The sequence below is a fragment of the Rhipicephalus microplus genome, chromosome X (genome assembly GCF_043290135.1).
Source record: "Rhipicephalus microplus isolate Deutch F79 chromosome X, USDA_Rmic, whole genome shotgun sequence".
Classification (NCBI taxonomy): domain Eukaryota; kingdom Metazoa; phylum Arthropoda; class Arachnida; order Ixodida; family Ixodidae; genus Rhipicephalus; species Rhipicephalus microplus.
In genome coordinates this window covers 416,421,801-416,441,024 of record NC_134710.1, presented here as the reverse complement: position 1 = coordinate 416,441,024, position 19,224 = coordinate 416,421,801, and the positions used below count along the sequence as shown (strand labels likewise).

At 44.6% G+C, this 19,224-nt stretch overlaps 1 protein-coding gene across 2 annotated transcripts; it reads left to right on the top strand.

The window, feature by feature from the left end:
* The first annotated feature begins 741 nt into the window (after positions 1-741).
* Positions 742-14,036, top strand: LOC142776500 (uncharacterized). Of its 2 annotated transcripts, XM_075880293.1 has the most exons (5): positions 742-1,115; positions 7,794-7,856; positions 9,989-10,077; positions 13,257-13,416; positions 13,514-14,036. In XM_075880293.1, the coding sequence occupies exons 2-5, from the start codon at positions 7,853-7,855 to the stop codon at positions 13,774-13,776; spliced, it is 516 nt and encodes a 171-aa protein (XP_075736408.1). In that variant the 5' UTR covers positions 742-1,115; positions 7,794-7,852; the 3' UTR covers positions 13,777-14,036. The 2 variants fall into 2 exon arrangements, with proteins under 2 accessions (XP_075736408.1, XP_075736407.1); XM_075880292.1 differs by lacking the exons at positions 742-1,115; positions 7,794-7,856; positions 9,989-10,077 and having other exon boundaries at positions 10,580-13,416.
* The last annotated feature ends 5,188 nt before the right edge of the window (positions 14,037-19,224 follow it).

Below are 19,224 nucleotides of genomic sequence, written 5' to 3'. Positions count from 1 at the left end.
GTTTAAAGAGGCGGACCCAGGTTACGAGGAGAATTATCAGTATGGCATACACACCACGTGTCAAGCTTTTGCAACATCTAAAGAGACTAAATATGGAAAGTTGCCTTTTTAAGTTAACATGACAGTACCAAATGGAGAAGCCACACGAGAGAATAATTCATCGTGGGCTAAAGAATGTGTTTTAAATATTATACACAGCTTTGCAAGACAATATCGACGAGTTTTACTCGTCTAGGTGTGGGAGGTGTAGGCCTGATAAAATGCGATGTTGCTTCAGAGCCTTTCTTTCGTAATATTGCAATTTTATTCAACTCTTTCAAACGCGGCCCCATAAATTTCTACTGGGTGCTCGAACACGGCAAGCAGGTCGCGGGGCAAAATCTTTGTAACATTTTATTACCGAAACAGCGATACTAGCAATGCTTGAGCTGCACTTGCTGTTTTCTAAATTGTAACCTCCTCAATCTCATTACTGTGATCAGGAAACAGAGAGGAAAAGTACAGCAGTAGTACGTAGAGAAATATTTAATTTCAAGCCCTTTAGCAATATCATCTAAACAAATTGCCAGTTCACTATTGAACTCTCGATGGAAACAAACAGCTGATCAGGGACGCAAGCTTGGCTTGGCACTGGCTTGGCCGTCCATACAGAGCCAAAAGCCGCTGCAGGAAACTGGATTGCGGATCGTATTGAGACAAAATATTTTATACATTTTTGTTTTCTTTGTTTCATTTCTCTAATTGCTCTTGTGATGGCGTGGACCGCGCTTCGTGATCTCATGTACCGGCGCACTGTTTTTAAGTTTAGTATGGCGCACGATAATACATGATTGCGTGCTTTAATTTAAAAAGGTTCGCGAGTATGGCAGCAACACTGCAATGTCGGGAAGAGGCACGGGGAAGAGGATAGTAGTAGAACCAGTAGCAGCTGCATGCCCGGGTGGAGCGACTGATGCCCAGATGGAGGAATGTCAACCCGATGCCTTTTGTGTTGGCCGTTCTGGCAGTTCCGCCGACTTTATAGAAAGAAACGACCCCGTCACTTGTCCTCTTCTCTTTTCCTTCGGGCATCAGCGACAACATTGACGGACGACGTGTTCGACTTCACCGTGCACGTGAGTATAGGTTGGTTTTTCATTCGAGTGAATTCTTGTTCAGATTTGCAACTTGTCGACTTCATCCTGATCACCTGTCACCGGCAATAAGTCACATACGTGTGATATTTAGGTGAAATAAATGATAATGCACATTTTCTGCTCCATTTGCGTGACTTAGCTACACCAGGACATGAGGGAAAGCCTTTGTCGCCTAGCCACTAGCAGGCAAGATCGATCACTCGCATCCTTCAGTTCACGAATCAACGCGCCTGCCTTAAAATTAGTAAGCTGCTCGCAAAGAAATCTTACCGAGGCAATTTTGTTTTCTGTGAACAATGCACCGTAGATTTGTCTTGAATAACAAAAAAAAAACTTGAAAAATAAATGTCGCGACCTTTTAGAAAACGCTGTGTCTAAGAGCTAGACGCGGCATTTTGTAAAAGGCTCATTAAATTCAGTATGTTTTCGTAGTTTCTGCTTGAAATTATTATTGTCTATGAATTTCATGGCCCAATCTTTTGCTTTGGCTGAAAATCTCGGCGGCAAAAACTTTGTTCAGTGTCCCTTTAAGGGCAGGTGTAGATGCCATCATTTCAGTCGCAAATCTTTTTGCTAGTTGGTCGGCTGGTTAACAATAAGGGTACTAACTAGAGTTCCAGATTTCATCAGCAACACATCATCATGGCTTCATCAGATGCTGCATTATATACAATCTATCCTCGTTTTAAATAGGTGTACCGTATGGTCCACTGTTACAGGAAACAAGCGAGCTCATGGACAGTGAGCCATGTTGTGATAACTGGCAGCGAGGCTTGTGAATGGGACGCATGCGCATAGAATCGGGGTGCGCCCAGTTTTGTCTGCCATTTCTCCGCATGTACGCATGACAGCATTGGAAAGCGCATCCGTATTTTAGCTGTGCAATTTATCTAGCCCAGTGCCTCCTGCTTCAGGGATTTCCTGTGAGCACAAAAAATGCATGATTTTAATCGTTGCTGCAGTGTTTTGCAAGTTGTCACCGTAAAGCACATCATATTTTTCGCATAATGCTCGCTGCAACTAGCAAGTTTCGATGACTCGAAATGCTGTTCAGGTCTGATGTAGCAAACATTTTAAGCTCGTCCTCATGACCATGAAATATTGGTTTATTAAATAATGGAAGGCAGAGTTGGTATCAGTTGATTTACAGTGTGAAAATGAAAAGTGCGAAGGACCGTGCCTTGCAAGTAAGCCCCGAGAGCATGAGCAGAGAAGTAGCAGATGAGGATGCTCATGCGCTGCATTTCCAAATCTCACCAGCACTAATGCTTGACGGACTGCTGGCCACGCACTAGCGTGATCTTTCTGAAACAGGACTTGGGCCCTGTAAGCATGTTCTTGAAGGGCATAAGTAAAACGTAGAATGGGCCCCCTAAATGCACCCATCCTTGAACCATTGGGCTTATAAATTAGTGCCCTTTTCAAAATACAACTATTCTGAGCTCTAAATTGTGACAGAACAGTGCACGAAGTTCAAAAATGGGAAAAAAGTCTTTAAATGTCCCCTTTATACATAGTGTTCTTGTGATGACACTTCTGCCGATGTCGCCCTCTCCCGCCATACCCGGGTAACTCCCTGGGTACCTACGGCAGTTCACGTGCTGCAGTGCGGTTTGTTGGGGGCTCGTCATCTGTTGCTGTGAACGATGTGGAAGCATTGTGGTTTTTTGTTGTCTTACTTTAACGAGCTCATTGGATTAGGAAGGCCTCGCTCGTTCACTCGATACAAGACCAGATAATCAAGATGTGCGACACATATACCAGCCACGACGTACCCCGGCTGCCCGCATATACCAGCCACGGCGTACACCGGCTGCCCGCCACAACCTATGAGGGCCTATTATCTTGCTTTCACTACAAATTGCCTGGCCCAAAAACAAGTGAAAGCTCAAAATCTCTCGAGCCGCAATTTTAAGAGTGGATGTGCGAAGCGCAGCTGCTCCTATCGAAAACTAGTCGTGCAGAGCTAGGCAAGTTTACAAGAGATATAATATTATGAATATATTGTCACGGCCTACGCCACCAAAGTAGCAATGCCCCCCCCCCCCAATTGTTTTAAACAGTGCTGATGTTGAGCTTGAGCCTCTTTGATTGCAATTTGTGGAAATAGTCGAGGAAAATATTATACAAGGCAGATAGCGACTGTGCGTGGTGTGTGCCGCAGTAATGCCAGTCATCACTTTATTTTTCGCGTATGCTTTAACACACTTTTCACTTTGTATTTTGCTTTTGTTGTACGCTAATGTACAGTGGAGTCACTGAACATGATAGAGACCGTGTATAGAATTAATTGACTAATAAAAAAAAATTCTGACGCCCAACTTGAACCGATCGGCTATACTTCAAAGTGAACTAATATTGCAGAAGCGTACGCATTTGGGCTGGTTGGTTCATGTTCACAGAAGTTAAAAAACAGCGCTAAAAAGACGGGACAAGAAAAGAAAGGACAACAGGACAGGGCGCTGACTAGCAACCAAATATGTTTATTTCTTCAGTCAGCATACATATATACCACAGCACTATCGCAAAAAACAGCCTACGCAGCGGCATGTGAGCCTGCGCAGAGGCATTCCAACAAAAATTAGTTTGACAGAAAATTGATTTCCTTCGGAAGGAGGGAAATGGAAGGGAGGCTAACACATGCCTCACCACTGTTATGAATGTGAAAAGCTTCCGAAATGAGACGTGCACGTTCATCGTGGTAGTATGATAAGAAAATGGTATCTTTAAAAGAAGGGTGGCAACCGCAGTTGTTACAGTGAAGGGAAAGCTGACTATCTGTAGCGCGATTATGAACTTTGTTTGAATGCTCGCGCAAGCGGTCATTAGCACAACGGCCCGTTTGCCCTATATAACACCGACCACAGGAAAGAGGAATCTTGTAGACCACGCCATGACGACATTTCACAAACTTGTGCCTGTGCTTCTTAGTACATCCTTTTTTGTACGGTGCCTTCACGATTAACATGCTGGCATAAGCTGCCTAGCTTATTTTGGGCAGAAAATTCTTTTGAATTGAAGACTGAGCATCCTTCAAATAACAAACTACGCTTTTTAGACTTAGAACTGTCGTTCTCAAACAGCCACGTGTGTTGGGGTTACGCACCCAGGTCAAAAAAGGCCCTTCTTCCCTTTTCTTCGGCGCACTCAAAAATTGTTAAACGTGGCATTGCAAGAGCTTGCATGAAGGCGGCGCTCTACAGGTCCTGTGACCACCAAGTTGAAAAGTGTTTCTTTTCGCAAGTTGACCGCCTGAAGCTTGCAGGTTTTCCTGCAACGCTTTTGACTAGTATTGCTGAAAGCCTAGTAGCAGTCTGTAAGGACAAGCGCCTGGCCACTGTGCAGTCTGAAAATAGCCGGCTAAAAAGCGTAGCAGTTATCCCCTATGTGCACAAGGTAGCGCACAATTTAAAAAAAGTTGTCGCCAGGGCAGGCATTAAGCTGCTATTTTCTGCCCAAAATAAGCTAGGCAGCTTATGCCAGCATGTTAATCGTGAGGCACCGTACAAAAAAGGATGTACTAAGAAGCACAGGCACAAGTTTGTGAAATGTCGTCATGGCGTGGTCTACAAGATTCCTCTTTCCTGTGGTCGGTGTTATATAGGGCAAACGGGCCGTTGTGCTAATGACCGCTTGCGCGAGCATTCAAACAAAGTTCATAATCGCGCTACAGATAGTCAGCTTTCCCTTCACTGTAACAACTGCGGTTGCCACCCTTCTTTTAAAGATACCATTTTCTTATCATACTACCACGATGAACGTGCACGTCTCATTTCGGAAGCTTTTCACATTCATAACAGTGGTGAGGCATGTGTTAGCCTCCCTTCCATTTCCCTCCTTCCGAAGGAAATCAATTTTCTGTCAAACTAATTTTTGTTGGAATGCCTCTGCGCAGGCTCACATGCCGCTGCGTAGGCTGTTTTTTGCGATAGTGCTGTGGTATATATGTATGCTGACTGAAGAAATAAACATATTTGGTTGCTAGTCAGCGCCCTGTCCTGTTGTCCTTTCTTTTCTTGTCCCGTCTTTTTAGCGCTGTTTTTTAACTTCTGTGAACTAATATTGTTTCCCATTCTTTATAGTTTGTTTCAATGCAATACCAAATCTCCGCGATCACCATCACGATTTTAACCGCCTTCCTCGCCATCATGATTTTAACTGCGGACAAGTTTCTATGTACAGTACCTTGGTAAGCTATATCTGTTTCCAGGTAAATACTTGGCTATGGCACTTACCCGTAATGAAGTGTCACCTGAAGATGCAAATATTGCAAAGTTTCTTCAAGTAGCTTTTGTTAATCTGCACCAGCCAAATACGCTGGTACTTTTAGGAAAATCGGAATGTGCGTTCTCAATTTTAGGTTATAACTTTCAGCGAAGAAACACCCTAAGCTCTGCTCCCTCTGCGTGGACTACTAAATCAACTTGCCTCACTAGCAGCTCATAATTTCTCAAACTTGCATCGTGAGGCAAAACTAAACGGGTGCAAGCACGAGGAGACAACATGGCAGTTGTAGGCGATAGATTCGGTTGGTGCCCGGGCATGTTGGTGGCGCATTTCGGAAGTGACGAAAAGGCGCTGCGAGATGCATGTGCACACTTTGTATAGTTGCTGTATTGGACAGCAAACTTTTTTTCTTATCTGAGCAGTTTTACCAAAGGAAGCTTCATCATATGGCGTGATAAATGAAGCGAATCCACAGGTTGAACCACATCATAGCCTCGCTGTGCTTTTGTACTTTTTTTAGCTCGCAAAATTTATTGACGGATAAGGCAGCACTTGTTTCTTTACCATATGATCATCTCCGGTGTGCTGCTGCCCCAATATTTCAAATTCTAAGCATTTACACCATTGTATGCTAACTTTTCCTTCAAAGTGAGACAAGCCACATGTGTATCGTAGATCAAGAAGCATGCCAGTTTTACGTAATTGCAAGGTAAACATCAGAAATGCACAGTTGATCAAAAATACCAGTTTAATGGTGCATCTACATAGCAGAGCACCTGTGGCACCTTGGCAACAAGATAATGCCACACATGTTACAAGAGATAATTCAAAAAGACAGTGGACGTTCCGCGTGAACAAATAGAAACAAAAATAAAATGGCATGTGGCAGCGAGCGAAGGCGGCAAAGGGGGGGGAGCCCGTGGGACTTCAGCGGATGAACGTAAGGTGTGTGTTTAATATGTGGAAGAAAAAAAAAATTCAAAATTTTGGCAACTGAAATGAGGGTGACTTAGTGAGTGCGCTCATGACGAGAGTAAACACGGTTATTATTTTTTTTTTCAAATCTCTTTTGAAAGCCACAAAAAATCTGTATGTGGTGCAGCCTAACAGAAGGTCCGTGAAGGCAAATTATGAATTCATCGTTGTACGAAGTCCTATTTTTTTTTTCATGCGCACCATCCCCGCCACGGTGGTCTAGTGGTTAAGGTACTCGGCTGCTGACCCGCAGGGCGCTGGTTCGAATCCCGGCTGCGGCGGCTGCATTTCCGATGGAGGCGGGAATGTTGTAGGCCCGTGTGCTCAGATTTAGGTGCACGTTAAAGAACCCCAGGTGTTCTAAATTTCCGGAGCCCTCCACTACGGCGTCTATCATAATCATATAGTGGTTTTGGGACGTTAAACCCCACATATCAATCAATCAATCATGCGCACCATAAATAGTGCTCAAAATTTAATTGCATATGTTGTTTTCATCCTCGCTGTATTCCGTGCTGTTTATGATGTAAAAAAAAAAGTAGCACGCTGAAGTGGTGCTGCTTTTGGGCAACAGTTGAAAATGGCGGGGTGCATGAATGCGGAATACTGCCGCTTACACTCAAATCACTCTTGTGGTCACCTCCCACTGTTTGCAGCATGTGTTGTGTATACACAGCTGCATATTTCCTAGCTAGAAAAATTTGATTTTAGGTGTTTCACGCCATTTTCTATGTAACTATTCCACGATTACACACACTGATCAGCAGGCTTTCAATTGCGCTGAAGGACACAGGTGCCATAAAGTTCAAGTCGATTCTTTCAAAGAAACCATATGTAAAGGCTGAAGCTTCATGCTTACATACATACACACACACCATATTGTTTTTTGTACTTTATGAAAGCTGCGAAGGTCTCATGTGCCTCCAAGCGTAACCTGTCTTATTTATTCTCCATCACCACATAAGTTTTGTGAGTTTCAAATAAAAGTACTTTGCGCATGGCCACTTTTGGGTAATTTTTTTGTGTAGGTGTTATTTGAGCAGCCTACAGTGTTTACTTTATAAGCCTGTATGTATATGTTGCATTATAAGGATGCAGAATGTGTGTAGCTGTACAATATAGATGAAGTGTAAAAATTAAGTATGTCTATTGTAGTGTTCTTGCAACCAATCTTACCCCCGTATTCTAGAACGTCCCTCCACTCAACGCTTCACCTTCACTTGAGATGGCTGATGGGAGCGCCGTCTCTAAGCAGAGAAAATTGCTGCATGTCAGCAATAATCTGCTGTGATTCTCGAGTAGCGCAGCGTCGCTTTCAAACGAGCAGCGGCACAGTGCTCAACTCTGTCAAGTGAAGGGTGAAAGTCGAGTCGGGGAGCATTTATGAATATGGGGGTTAGTTTTGTTGTCTTGTTAACCTGCAATTAACACTGGATTGATGCTACTTTGCTCTAGCTGTACAGTGCTCTCCAAGGCTCAAGGAGGCATCGCACAGGGAAGGCTCGGAGCAAACCATGCGTGTTTCCTTTCATTGTTACACTATGCACGTATTAAGTGATAGACTTTAATGTATGCTATTTGTATTGTGCAAGTTTTTGGGGACATACAACTTCCAACACTTATATGTTCTGACGAAAATCACGCAAGAATGAGAGAAGCTTGTGCAAAAATTATGCAAGAGTGTAAGAAGCTTTTGCAGAAGTCTGTGAAATGAAGTTTTGAAATTTTGTGGCAATGTGTCATTGTACAGTGGTCAACAGTCTTGCTTAGCATGCTTGACTGCAGGGCTCTCGGCTGCACAGGCGCATCTACGGAGTGCCTGATGCATGATGGGCCAAATGTCAGCCTGCACACTGGTGCCTCTTATCCCCGTTTGTCTGTTACATCAGTGTCTCTTGTAAAGGGGATCAACTGTGCTACCTTTTTTTTTTCGAATGTAATGAGTTCTTTTTCCAGATTATTGTTGTTTTAAGGTAGAGCCTCACATTTCTATCAAATACTGAAGATTCTATTTTTCCTTCTAGATGCTATGAAGTCACTCCTTGTGTTACAATAGAGTGAACACTGTTATGAGAAAAGCTACTTGATGGAGTTAACTCACTCCATATTGACTTAACACACAGAATTGGTAAAAACTACACTCCATTCCAGCTGCATTAGGAATAATATTCATTTGCATACTTCTGTTTCTTTTGTTTGTTTGTTGGCTGGAGGTTTGGAGTATAGGGTGGCCAGAGGGCACTGTGTAGTCTTTCTTCATCTTCCCAATTTTGTGAACATTAATTGATAGCCGTATGGGAAGCAGCCAGCATGCTGAAACAGCGGTGCAAGCATGCAAGATGTTCACCATTGCATGCAGTCAGTTGCTGTGAGCAACCTACTGCATACAATTAACTGCGAGTGGTGCTGCACTATGTGTGCCTCCTGGAAAGCTGCAATGGTAAAGTGCCACAATCGTATAGTAACATGGATAACATCGCAATTTGTTTGTTGAATAATTTTGCAACAGAATCAATGGAGTTTTGGATAAATTTGTGTATCTGCCTGGTTCATCAAAGCTACAGAGTCAAATGCGGTATATACTCGCGTATTATGTGTACTTGTTTTGTCAATCCGGTCATGTGCGAAGCTAGTAGGAATCGCTGGCCTAAAAGCTCAACTGGGAATATATGTTGCAGGCGCTGTCACAGCTGTCTCAAAGCGGATGGTCATTTGTTTGCTAAGCCTGTTCAAATGCCCCCATTTTCTTGAAGTTCTTCCGAACAGTGCTCACAAAAACCAGTTCCCATGACAGGGTTATACCAGAGAACATAAGTACTCTCCAATAATTGTCGGGAACCCAACGTAAAGTAAGATGCAGACAAGGAAGCGCGATGCCAACACAGTGCTGTGTGTGTCGCCCTTCATGTGTGTGTGTGCCCATTCCTTGTCCCAGTCTTCTATTGCGTTGTGTTCCCTCCGATATCTAACCAACACACCCAAGCTTCTATGCTAAGTCTTATTCAACGCACTGTTCTGCTGGCTCCCATACTGAATATTGCATGTCGAAGAACTCCACGCTGATGTGCTTAGCGGTAGCACGGTTTCAGTTTTCTTCGGTAAGCTTTATAATAGCAATCTGCCTCGTATATAATTATTGTAGCCTATCACAAGGAACAGTAAAAACGCAATGGCCAGATGGCGAAACCGAAAAAAAAAAAAAAAGAGTGCGAAAACCTGCCTCATCTGGTTGATGTGACAGGTTCTTGCACGCGTTCAACATCTGTGCTGTGTCTCGGGAATACATTCTTGCCGTGAAAGAGGTGGGAAGATAGGAGGCAAACCTTTAGGCATTTCGGACTACACATAAACAGGTTTCGGTTTTCAAGTTCGATATTCTAGGGAAAGCATAAAAGTTCATGGAAGAAGGGACCTTGCACTCGGTCCATTTTGTGTAAGACTGCACTCGCCTGCTCGACAAGAGGTGTGCCTGGCCAGAGCATCATGAAGTCAAATGTGTCTGTGTGTGTGCTGGCAAGGTGGCTCGGGCTGGTTGGGGAGGGCAAAGTATGCGAGCAAAAAGTTTCTTGTAGTAAAGCAGGCTGGCTAATTATACTGGTGAGGATGCAAATTGTGCGAGTAAATATGGTATGTACTCTTGTATGTTTCAGCTCTATTGCTATGGATCCTGCGGATCCAACTTGGCATCCGGCAGCAACAAAGAGAGGTTCTGCAGGAGGTGCGACAGCTGAAGCACGAGGTACGGCTCTTGTCAGTGCCTCAGCACGCCCAGCCAGCACAGCGCCCCTCTGACCTTCCCCGGCTGCCTGCTGGTACAATTGGAGAAGTGGAGGCAGCAGAGGCAGCTGTGCAGAGTAAAGCTGTGGCTGTGGCTTTGGTGTATATTTCTTGATTTTTAATATGCCTATGTAACATGCAGAAATTTAGTACTGCTTTAAGATACTGTGTTTCGGGAAACAAACTAGTCAGGTTATCTCATAAGCCACTGTACTACAGTCGAATATGAATAATTCGTACTCAAAGAGGCCAGAAAATTTGTTCAAATTAAAAGAAGTTCAAAATAATGAGTTACCGTAATTACTTGAATCTAACACGCACCTTTTTTCCGGTTAAGAGAGTTCATAAATCGCATGTGCGATAGAATCGAGTACGACAAAAAAAAATGAATATGGTCATTCTATTGCCATCGCCACTTACAAAATGGCCGCCCCCTACGTGCGTCGGCATGGCGCGTCGATCATTTCTGCCTATGTGTTTCCCATGCGCGGCACTTCATACGTGTGCTGAGGAGTTCGTCATCTTGTAGTACATTAGCATCGACGGCATGGTAGGGCCGACTCCAAAAACTCGACGAGTGCACCACAATGCTGCTTCTAAAAGAAAAGTCGTCGCGTGTGCCGGAACGGACAGAAATCGGGCCGCATCGCGGTCATTCGAAGTTCCCGAAACGTGCGTGTGGGACTGGCGGAAACAAAAGCAGAATATTGTCGACAGCAAAGATTCACGCAAAGGCTTCAGTGGACCACAGCAGGGTCGGTTTCCACAAATTGAAGAGCTGCTCGGCGAGTATCTGAGGTGTGTGTTTAATATGTGGAAGAAGTGAGCGGCACAGCGGCCCGTGACGACAGAACTGCTCCAAGTGCAGGCTATGCAGTTAGCCTTAGAAAAAGGGCTAATGCAGAGCCATTTTAAAGCGAGCAGGTGCTGGCTAACGAACTTTATGAAGAGAAAAGGCTTTTCCCTCCGAAGGCGAACGGGCATATGCCGGAAGTTGCCGGAGGAGTACGAAGAAAAGCTTCAGAGTCTTCAGAGGTTCCTCCTAAACTTGCGGCACAACAACGGCTACCTGCTTTGGCGAATCGGGAATGCCGATCACACGCCTCTTTACTTCGACATGCCTGGCACCACAACCGTCTAGGAGAAGGGGGCGAAGCAAGTTTGTGTACTGACATCGGGCCACGGTAAAACTAGAGTGACAGCAATGCTCTGTTGCACGTCAGATAGGCATAAGCTTCCCCCGTACTTCATATTTAAACGGAAGACGCTCTCAAAAAGAGTCGTTTTCGCGAGTGGTGTGATCAAGCGGGCCAACGAGAAAAAAGGGTGCGCGTTGCAACCGATGTCTTAGTTTTTTTTTTTTTTTTGTCGTGGAAATTGGGCGCGCGTTACAATCGAGGGCGCGGTAGAATAGAGTAAATACGGTAAACGAGCGGAGGGCTCACCATGCAGTGATGCATGTGCATGGAGTTTTATTCACAAATTACAGGACATCCGTCATTAATTAAAGTAGTCAATACATGTCTGTACACGTTGGCCTTGCAACGAGTCAACAAGTTTTGCGTGCAGTTTGCAAAGCATTTGTACTTCGGCTTCAGTATTCTCCTGGCAAAAGAAGTTGCGCGCGGCAATGTCCAGTGCTGACACTCTTCGAAGACAACTGTGTTTCCACTGTTACCATCTGCGCTGCAGCCGGAGCGTGGCCAGCACATGATGAGAATGGAGGAGCGTCTCCACCTGGAGAAAAGCAGATCGGCATTCGAGAGAGAAACACTCCGCAGCAGCTTTTTTTTTTCTCTCTTCATGCGCGGTGTTGAAAGGAGAAGAGTCTCTACATAGCAGGGACGGAAAACAGGGAAGCGTGACACCGGCGCGTTGCAGATTGGCATGAGAGAGAGCCAACTCTCTGCGACAGCTTTTTCTCCCCTCTTTCTCTTCATGCGCAGTGTTAAGTGGAGAAGGGTCTCTACGTGGCAGGGACGGAAAAAGCCGAAGCGTGGCACAGGAATGTCGCAGATTGGCATTTGGCAAACATTCCACCGCAGTCTTTTCTTTCCTTTTCTTCATTTTCTTCTTCAAGCACAGCGATGAGGTGTCTGAAGTGCCACCGCAGGATTGGGCGGGGTGCTGAGAGCATTTTCGGAGCGCGGTATAGCTTTGATAGGACCACAGCGTCAGTTCGAATTAAGTGTGTTGGAATTAATGAGATTCGACTGTATTTACTATAGTCTGTGAAGTCCGAGTGAACTGTCCTAAGCTAGCAGACGATGTAGGCGGCATCGTGTGTTTGATGGGCAGTGACTAGCAATAGCCTGCTTAAAACAGACATTCAGTAATTTTGTTCATTTATCACCCTATTTCGTGTCCGCTGCGGCTCTCTCTACTTTGAGCTACAGTTCACCCTGCCTTGTGTTAGTCGATTTCTTACTTTTTTAAAAATCTAACACGCACCAAATTTCGCAGTGTGAAGAAAAATGCACCTTTGTTTATTGTGATGAGATTTCTATAGCGACATGCCTCTTTGTTGGCTATCACAGAAAAATATAAACAGCAAATGGTGCGACCACCTAGTGCGACCTTTATTTTTCTATCAGTTTCATCTATGACCGAGATTTGGTCGCTCTAAGGTTGCCTCTTAGTACGCCTTGATCATGTTCATTTATCTTGTTGTGCTCTGCTTACAATGCATTGATTAAAAACATGTCCAAGCTTCTTTTTGAATTCCACATATTTTATCGTTTTTCACGTGTAGAAGCTACTCCTGGTCAACATTCAGGCAAAGACATAGTAACCTCGAAGAAACGTGTATTGGAATTTGAGCACTGTACAAAGTAATTATACTATTTCATAGCTAGAATCAATATTTATTAAGGGTTATAACAGTGTTGTATTTGATTTCATAACAGCGAAACTGCATTCAGAGAAGGACTCTGAAAGGTTCTCACACTGAGTGTGAGAGGGCTGATGTGGAAACCATTTTAGGTCAAGTGAGTTGAAGTTAGCGTAAAAAAACAATGAAATGTTATGATGCCCAAAAATTCAAGTTGTTATTTTCAGTGTCCTCTTGCAGATTTTTATCATGAAAACATTTCGATGTGCTGTTGCGTTTACCCCATCTATGCTTCTTGCATTTTTTTACAGTGCAAGCACCTCCTGCAGATTGGGGGACGTGGCCTCCGAGAAATTGGTGTGAATGCCATGAAGGCTGTATTGGCACATGACGTGCAAGTGCTGTACAGCCTTCATGGCAGAAAAGGGAAAAGGGCCTTTGTGAACCTGAGGCTCTGTAGATTAGTGACAGGTTAGACTTGTTCATTGTTTTATGTGTGTGTACCCTTGTGTATTCTCTGTACTGCAGTGCTTCATGTGTACTATGGTATTTCTGTTCTTGTATGCAGATGTCATCTGCCAAAAAGCAGGGTGCGACCAGGCGGAGGCCCTCAACTTTATTAAGAGGTGGCTGCCAGGGTCTGGTGATCGCTGTGGGGGCAGGAAGCGGCGCTTCAGAGAAACATTTGTTGTGGAGCAGCCCGATGATCCCCACTCTCAGAGTGTAGATTATCGGCTGCTCGCGGCAGCTGGCTTCCTGCCCAGCCACAGCAGCCAGGGCCTTGACAGCACCACTGTCACTGTGTCCCCAACGCAACCTGACCTGCAGTAGAGCGGGCCTTTTTTAGTTGTGTATATATATTTTGCAATGTATACATTTTTTGTTGTACCAAATAAATAAAAAAAAAACAAAGAATAAATAGTCTGCAGACTGTCGGTGGTGCACTGTTCGGCTAGCTTATGCTGATTCGGAAGCACCATCACCATGTTTTAGTTACAAAAAAATGCTCTAAACTATGAATATTCTCGATTACCATGTGTGGGACATATGTGGGGATTGCAAGTGGGGGACATACGCTTTCAGCATTTACTTCCTAACGACTTTTTTCAATCTGCTGTACCATATACCAGTACCAAATAAAGCACTCGCTATTGCAAAAGATAAATTGGTAAAAAAATAAACTACACTTCTAGTGTTGGCAAAGGGAATGAGGTATAAAAGATGAAATAGATCGAGTAACTGCTTTCAGTTCTCGGCATTCAATTTTCTGTTGCCCCAAGTATACAGGGCTGCAAAGCTACAAGAGCAGGTCATCGAGGCATATTGCTTAAATATTTCGGTAAGAAAAATTCCCTACTAATAGTGGTTACATAATGGCAAGCCAATCAGTAGCCAATATTCGTCGTGCAGGAAACATCGGTGTAATAACGGCATTCGATTGGCTGCAATGTGGCCCTGGATTGGTCCAATGTCGGTCGTACATCCGTAGCCAATATTCGTCGTGCAGCAAACATCGGCGTAAAAATGGCATGTGATTGGCTGAAATATGGCCCGATGTTGGCCGAACATTGGCAGCTTTGTCGGCAATACGATGGGCCTTCGTCGGCCCAATGTTGGTTGCATACTGGCTAAAACATCGGCAAAACGTCGGCCCATCATTGGCTTGAACGTCGGCCCGACATTGGAAGAAGTTGCACTTCCGACGTCGGCCCGACGTCGGTGCCGATGTTAGCCGATGTTGGTCCAAGATTGGTCCAACGGCGGCGTGCTGCCTGGGAACCTATTCAAACCTCATCGGCTAGCGTTATGTCCGTATTGCGTTTCACGAAGTGGGATCTGAGTTCATTGTCTACTTTGGTGGGAAAATGATGCTTGCTGTGGATACTTATCTTGGCTGGCCCAACAAATGTGATGGACACTTTCGTTTCCATTGGACACTAACACCTGCTCTACATGGTAGTGGCGCTTGCTCAATGTCTACGGAATGCACTCGTTTTTGCGGTTACGCCACTGGAGGTGATGTCGTCTAGCGCAGGAACTGGCACACAAACGCTGTGCTATAAAACTGCCTTGGGTAAACTTGCTAACTGGTTAGGGAGGAAGGGAGTCCTGTGAGATATAGATATTCAGACTACGTTCGAAATGAATTTCTCACAGTCCCACATCAAGTTTTTACGGTACAATCACCATTCTGAAATACACATTACTTATTCTGGCGACTCAAAAATGAAGAAAAAAAAATCTGTCAGGCTGAAAAATGGCTGTTGAAAAAAAAAACAGTTGACATAAGACGTCACGCTAGGTGAAATTCGGTGCCCTCTGGCATTGCCAAAATCTTTTTCCGGGATAATAGTACATGACTTCCTTACATGAATTTTTTAGTGTTTCCCAAAGTTCACTGCCCCTAAACAGATTTCAGAGCTAGTCTCGCACTGGTACATCACTGAGATATTTTTGGAAAGCCTGCCTTTGCAGCCCTTTGAGCTCACAGCGTATCAAAAATAGGAGCAACATTAGAAAACATGTGTATGTTTGCATCCCAGCCCTAACTGAGATGCACTTTCATATGCTACAGTAAATACAACGAGGAAGCGAGTAGTTGTGATGGACACCATAACGGAACAATATTCGGAAAATCGCTTTTGCGATTCAAACAACTCGCGCGCTGGTATGGTAAAATAGGGAATTCACAAAAAAGATAACAGCGAAAGCAAGCATCTACATGGCGATCAAGGCGCTGAATAGTTTGCTGATAAAGATGAGAGTTCAATAAGGTAGCGCACAATGCGTTCGCACTTTCTTTCCAGGCCAAACTAATAGAACATGCGCAAAAGTTTTGCAACACCGCGAAATATTACGTCCACAGCTATTGCTTGTTTTCACAATAAATGACAGACGAAAAAAAAACGAATAGCGTAGTAACACTTTTGCACCATTTCATCACGAAATACTCCAACTTGTCTTGCTTACATGAGCAGCATGTAATAGTACGCGCTTGTCCGTACAAATCTGAAGCAGCGAAAGTGGTCGTTTGCTAACGCCAAACGCTGCGAATAAGAAGTATTAACATGGGTCAATTCGGCACTGGCCGGCTATCTCACAGCAAAGAGATTTCACAAAACAAGAAGCACGAACAGCGTTGCCATCGAAGTGACCTCTACATGTCTGTGAGCACGGAAAACCGACGCGAAACAAATCGCGAAAACGTCTCAGCAGGCGAAATTTTAGATGATGACGGGTCTGGCACGGAACATGTTTTTTAACGACTTTCGTTAGCTCCAAGGAGGAACGAATTTTTATATCCAAGGCATTTTCGAATACTTGTCGCCATCTCTTCAGCCATCATACCATTGCTGTTATCACAGACTCAAAGTCTTTTCGTAGTTTGTTCACCCATAGCCCCGGCTTGTCACGGCTTCAAAGGGACAGCGAATGGTAAAAAAAAAGCACCACGGTACAGTGTATTAGAAGGGGCTCTAGCCGCGGCAGCCCTGATCTTTTGCTGACGTCTACGAATTGGTCACTTAGGCGAAACGGTTCGACCTGCAAAAAAAAAAAAAAAACATTCCGGATGAGAGTAAACGGAGAATGTGAAGTTACAGCCAGACCACGCACAATTTTTTGTATGGGTGGGTGCTAAGAGCGAAGCCATGGGTAAGGGTCATGTGGGCACGTGGAGTTGCGGTGTTGCATCGATAAATTGCAGTTCTCCTATTGGAAATGCACCGAACAGGATGAACAGGTAGAAACGACGCGTTGAAGAAAAGAATCATTGCTGTCTTCGTCTTGACGCATTCCTTCAATTTTGAACGGTCGCTGCTAGATCACAGTGTTAGACATAAAGGGTGTGTTTGTGAGCGTCCAGGGAGTGTGGCCTTGGCTCAGTGCGTAGCGTGCCAGACATATGTGGCTCGTTACCGAGAGGTAATGGGGCCGACTCCTCTTGACGGAATTTTCGGCTTCATTTCCTGATGAGGCGTATTTTCGTGACGTCATTTCCGCGAAAAAAATATTTCAATGCAGACATGGTTGACTCCCGCATAAACACTTTGGGCTCAAAAAATTACGAAAGGAGCGAAGCAGCAGTAGAGCGCACGGCGTTGACCCGATTTAAAGGGCCATCGGCACGTATGCTTGAAGAACGATTTAAGTGAATCTCGGTGAAGCATTTTTCTGAAGTAAAGGTTTGTTTGAAACGAAAAGACGAGGGAGGCGGGTTGGGTTTCATGTAATTTCATTGCAATCAACGAGCCGAAGGAGTAGACAGATTTAGTTGCGCGTCCGCAGCAGCCGTACGTATGCAGCCTGCATTGCGAATGCTGGTGTGCTGCTTCTGTACGGTTGAACTGGACGCGCAACTAAATCTGTGTAATGCTTGCACTGGACGTGCGGTTGAGTTTTGCGCGTGTGGAGAGGGTAACGCGAGAGAGAAGTGTGTTGCGAGCAAGTAGTTGGTTGCCAGCGTGCGGAGAGGCCGGCAGCTGATGCGAGTGAGGAAGAGAGTGACGTCAACGTAGCTTTGACTAGACCTACTTGGCCCCGCACCAACACCTGCGGCAAGATGTTTCGTACGGGTGTACCGAACAGCATTACACTGGCTAGTCAAAGAGCTTCTTCGCATCTAAAATTCCCCGTCATATCCACAAAGTGAATGTTAGAGGAGCTTGTTCGAAGTTCACGGGGCATTTATTTTGGCGAGACCATTCGTGTAGTAATGCGTGTTAACAAGCCGGCGCATGCTGTGTACCTCCAAGGCAGCGTTGTTACGCACGTTCTGTGGCAGTAAATTAACAGTGTTCGCCACGGTCGTCGGCATGTTAACCTCCTGCCCCTCTATGCGATAGTGGCTGTTGCCGTGAGTCAAATGTCTGAAACGCTTTTAAAGTGGAAGCGTGAAGCAATTAGGCGTTCTTGATTTGTTGAGAGCAGGCAGGTGAAGAGGCTTGGCAGGATATCGATACCCGTGTCTAACACTAATCTTAGGATTTTGCCACGTGCTGTTGTGCCTGCAACTCGACGAAAACAAAGCGGACATAGTCGCGAGGATCGTCCTCACCCAGCTGGCTTGCTTCATGTTCCTTTTTTCTCTCTTCTCGGCGCGATGGCAGCGCACGTTCACGCATGGCCAGACTAAACACCACTGTTATCCTGTTCTTGTGCTCTCTGTTTGACATTCCGTTGTCTCCCACTTCCTGTCCCCCTAGCGACGATGTTGAATTCGCCACCTGAGTTAGAGAGAGTGTTGAGACCACGCTTTTCTCTTTACTTCTCTTTCTTTCAAAGCCGCTTCGAGTAGGCAAGCACGTGGGCCAACGAAAACCGACAACTTGTGTGGTGGCACGCCTTTAGTAAACATTGTTGGAACCATGAGAGGGGGTTGATCGTGAGCGGTGACCGCAGAAATGCACACTCTGGCAACACTGCTGCACATGCCGAAAGTGACAATATGACAAGCCACGAGGAAAAAGGAGCAAGTTTTCAAAAATCCACAAATCTCCACGAAGTCAATGATGACTGTTGTGCAAATCTTGGACCTAAGCTCTACCAATTCAAAGTTGAAGTACTGACAAGTGTAAAGAACTTGCGCTTGTAGGTTTTTATAAGGTTCTGCTAGAACACGATCGCTAATAAGGCATTACAGTTTCTTTTGTGACTCAAATATGTAATACGAGCATTTCCCCACATAATGTAGTTTGAGTGACGTAAAGCGACATAAAGTCGACAACAAAGCTGTCTTGAGGTTCACATTGTCTACTTTGTAGTCACGGACTAGCATAAATTGTTGATGTTTCACGATTTTGGAGTGCTGTTTTCACAATTTTACTTGTAGCTGATCTGTTTAAACTTGGTTTTATTTAAATACAACATGTTTCGACGGTAACATTGATTTTCTAACCACAATGCCGGCGGAGTGAGCGTTTACGACAAAGCTAGCCCCAAAATCGATGTTTAATTCATCGACAAGAGGGTTTTATAATGAATGATAAATGTTATGAATAGTGTTAGTCTAGCTTGAATCATTTTTTTTGTCTTTCACGTCCATGAGTTTCCCCATCATGGACGTGAACAACGATAAGTGTAGGCACTAACTCGTTTCGGCCGTACAAATCTCACAAGCTACTGATGCATTTGACTAAGTTTACTCAAAGGAAAAATTCATCAGCCATACCCCGGGCATATTTCATGGACTATGTTCAAGCACTTCAGCCGACAGTCTATCCGCATACCATGCTGCCGGATGATGAACGGAAGAACTGTTAGGCTCAGATGAAAAAAGTT

Excerpts from the sequence above, each read along its gene's own strand:
- LOC142776500 (XM_075880292.1), top strand. The coding sequence starts at position 13,140 with ATGATGCCCAAAAATTCAAGTTGTTATTTTCAGTGTCCTCTTGCAGAT. Across the intron at positions 13,417-13,513 it reads GCTCTGTAGATTAGTGACAG|ATGTCATCTGCCAAAAAGCA; the intron begins GTTAGACTTGTT and ends TCTTGTATGCAG.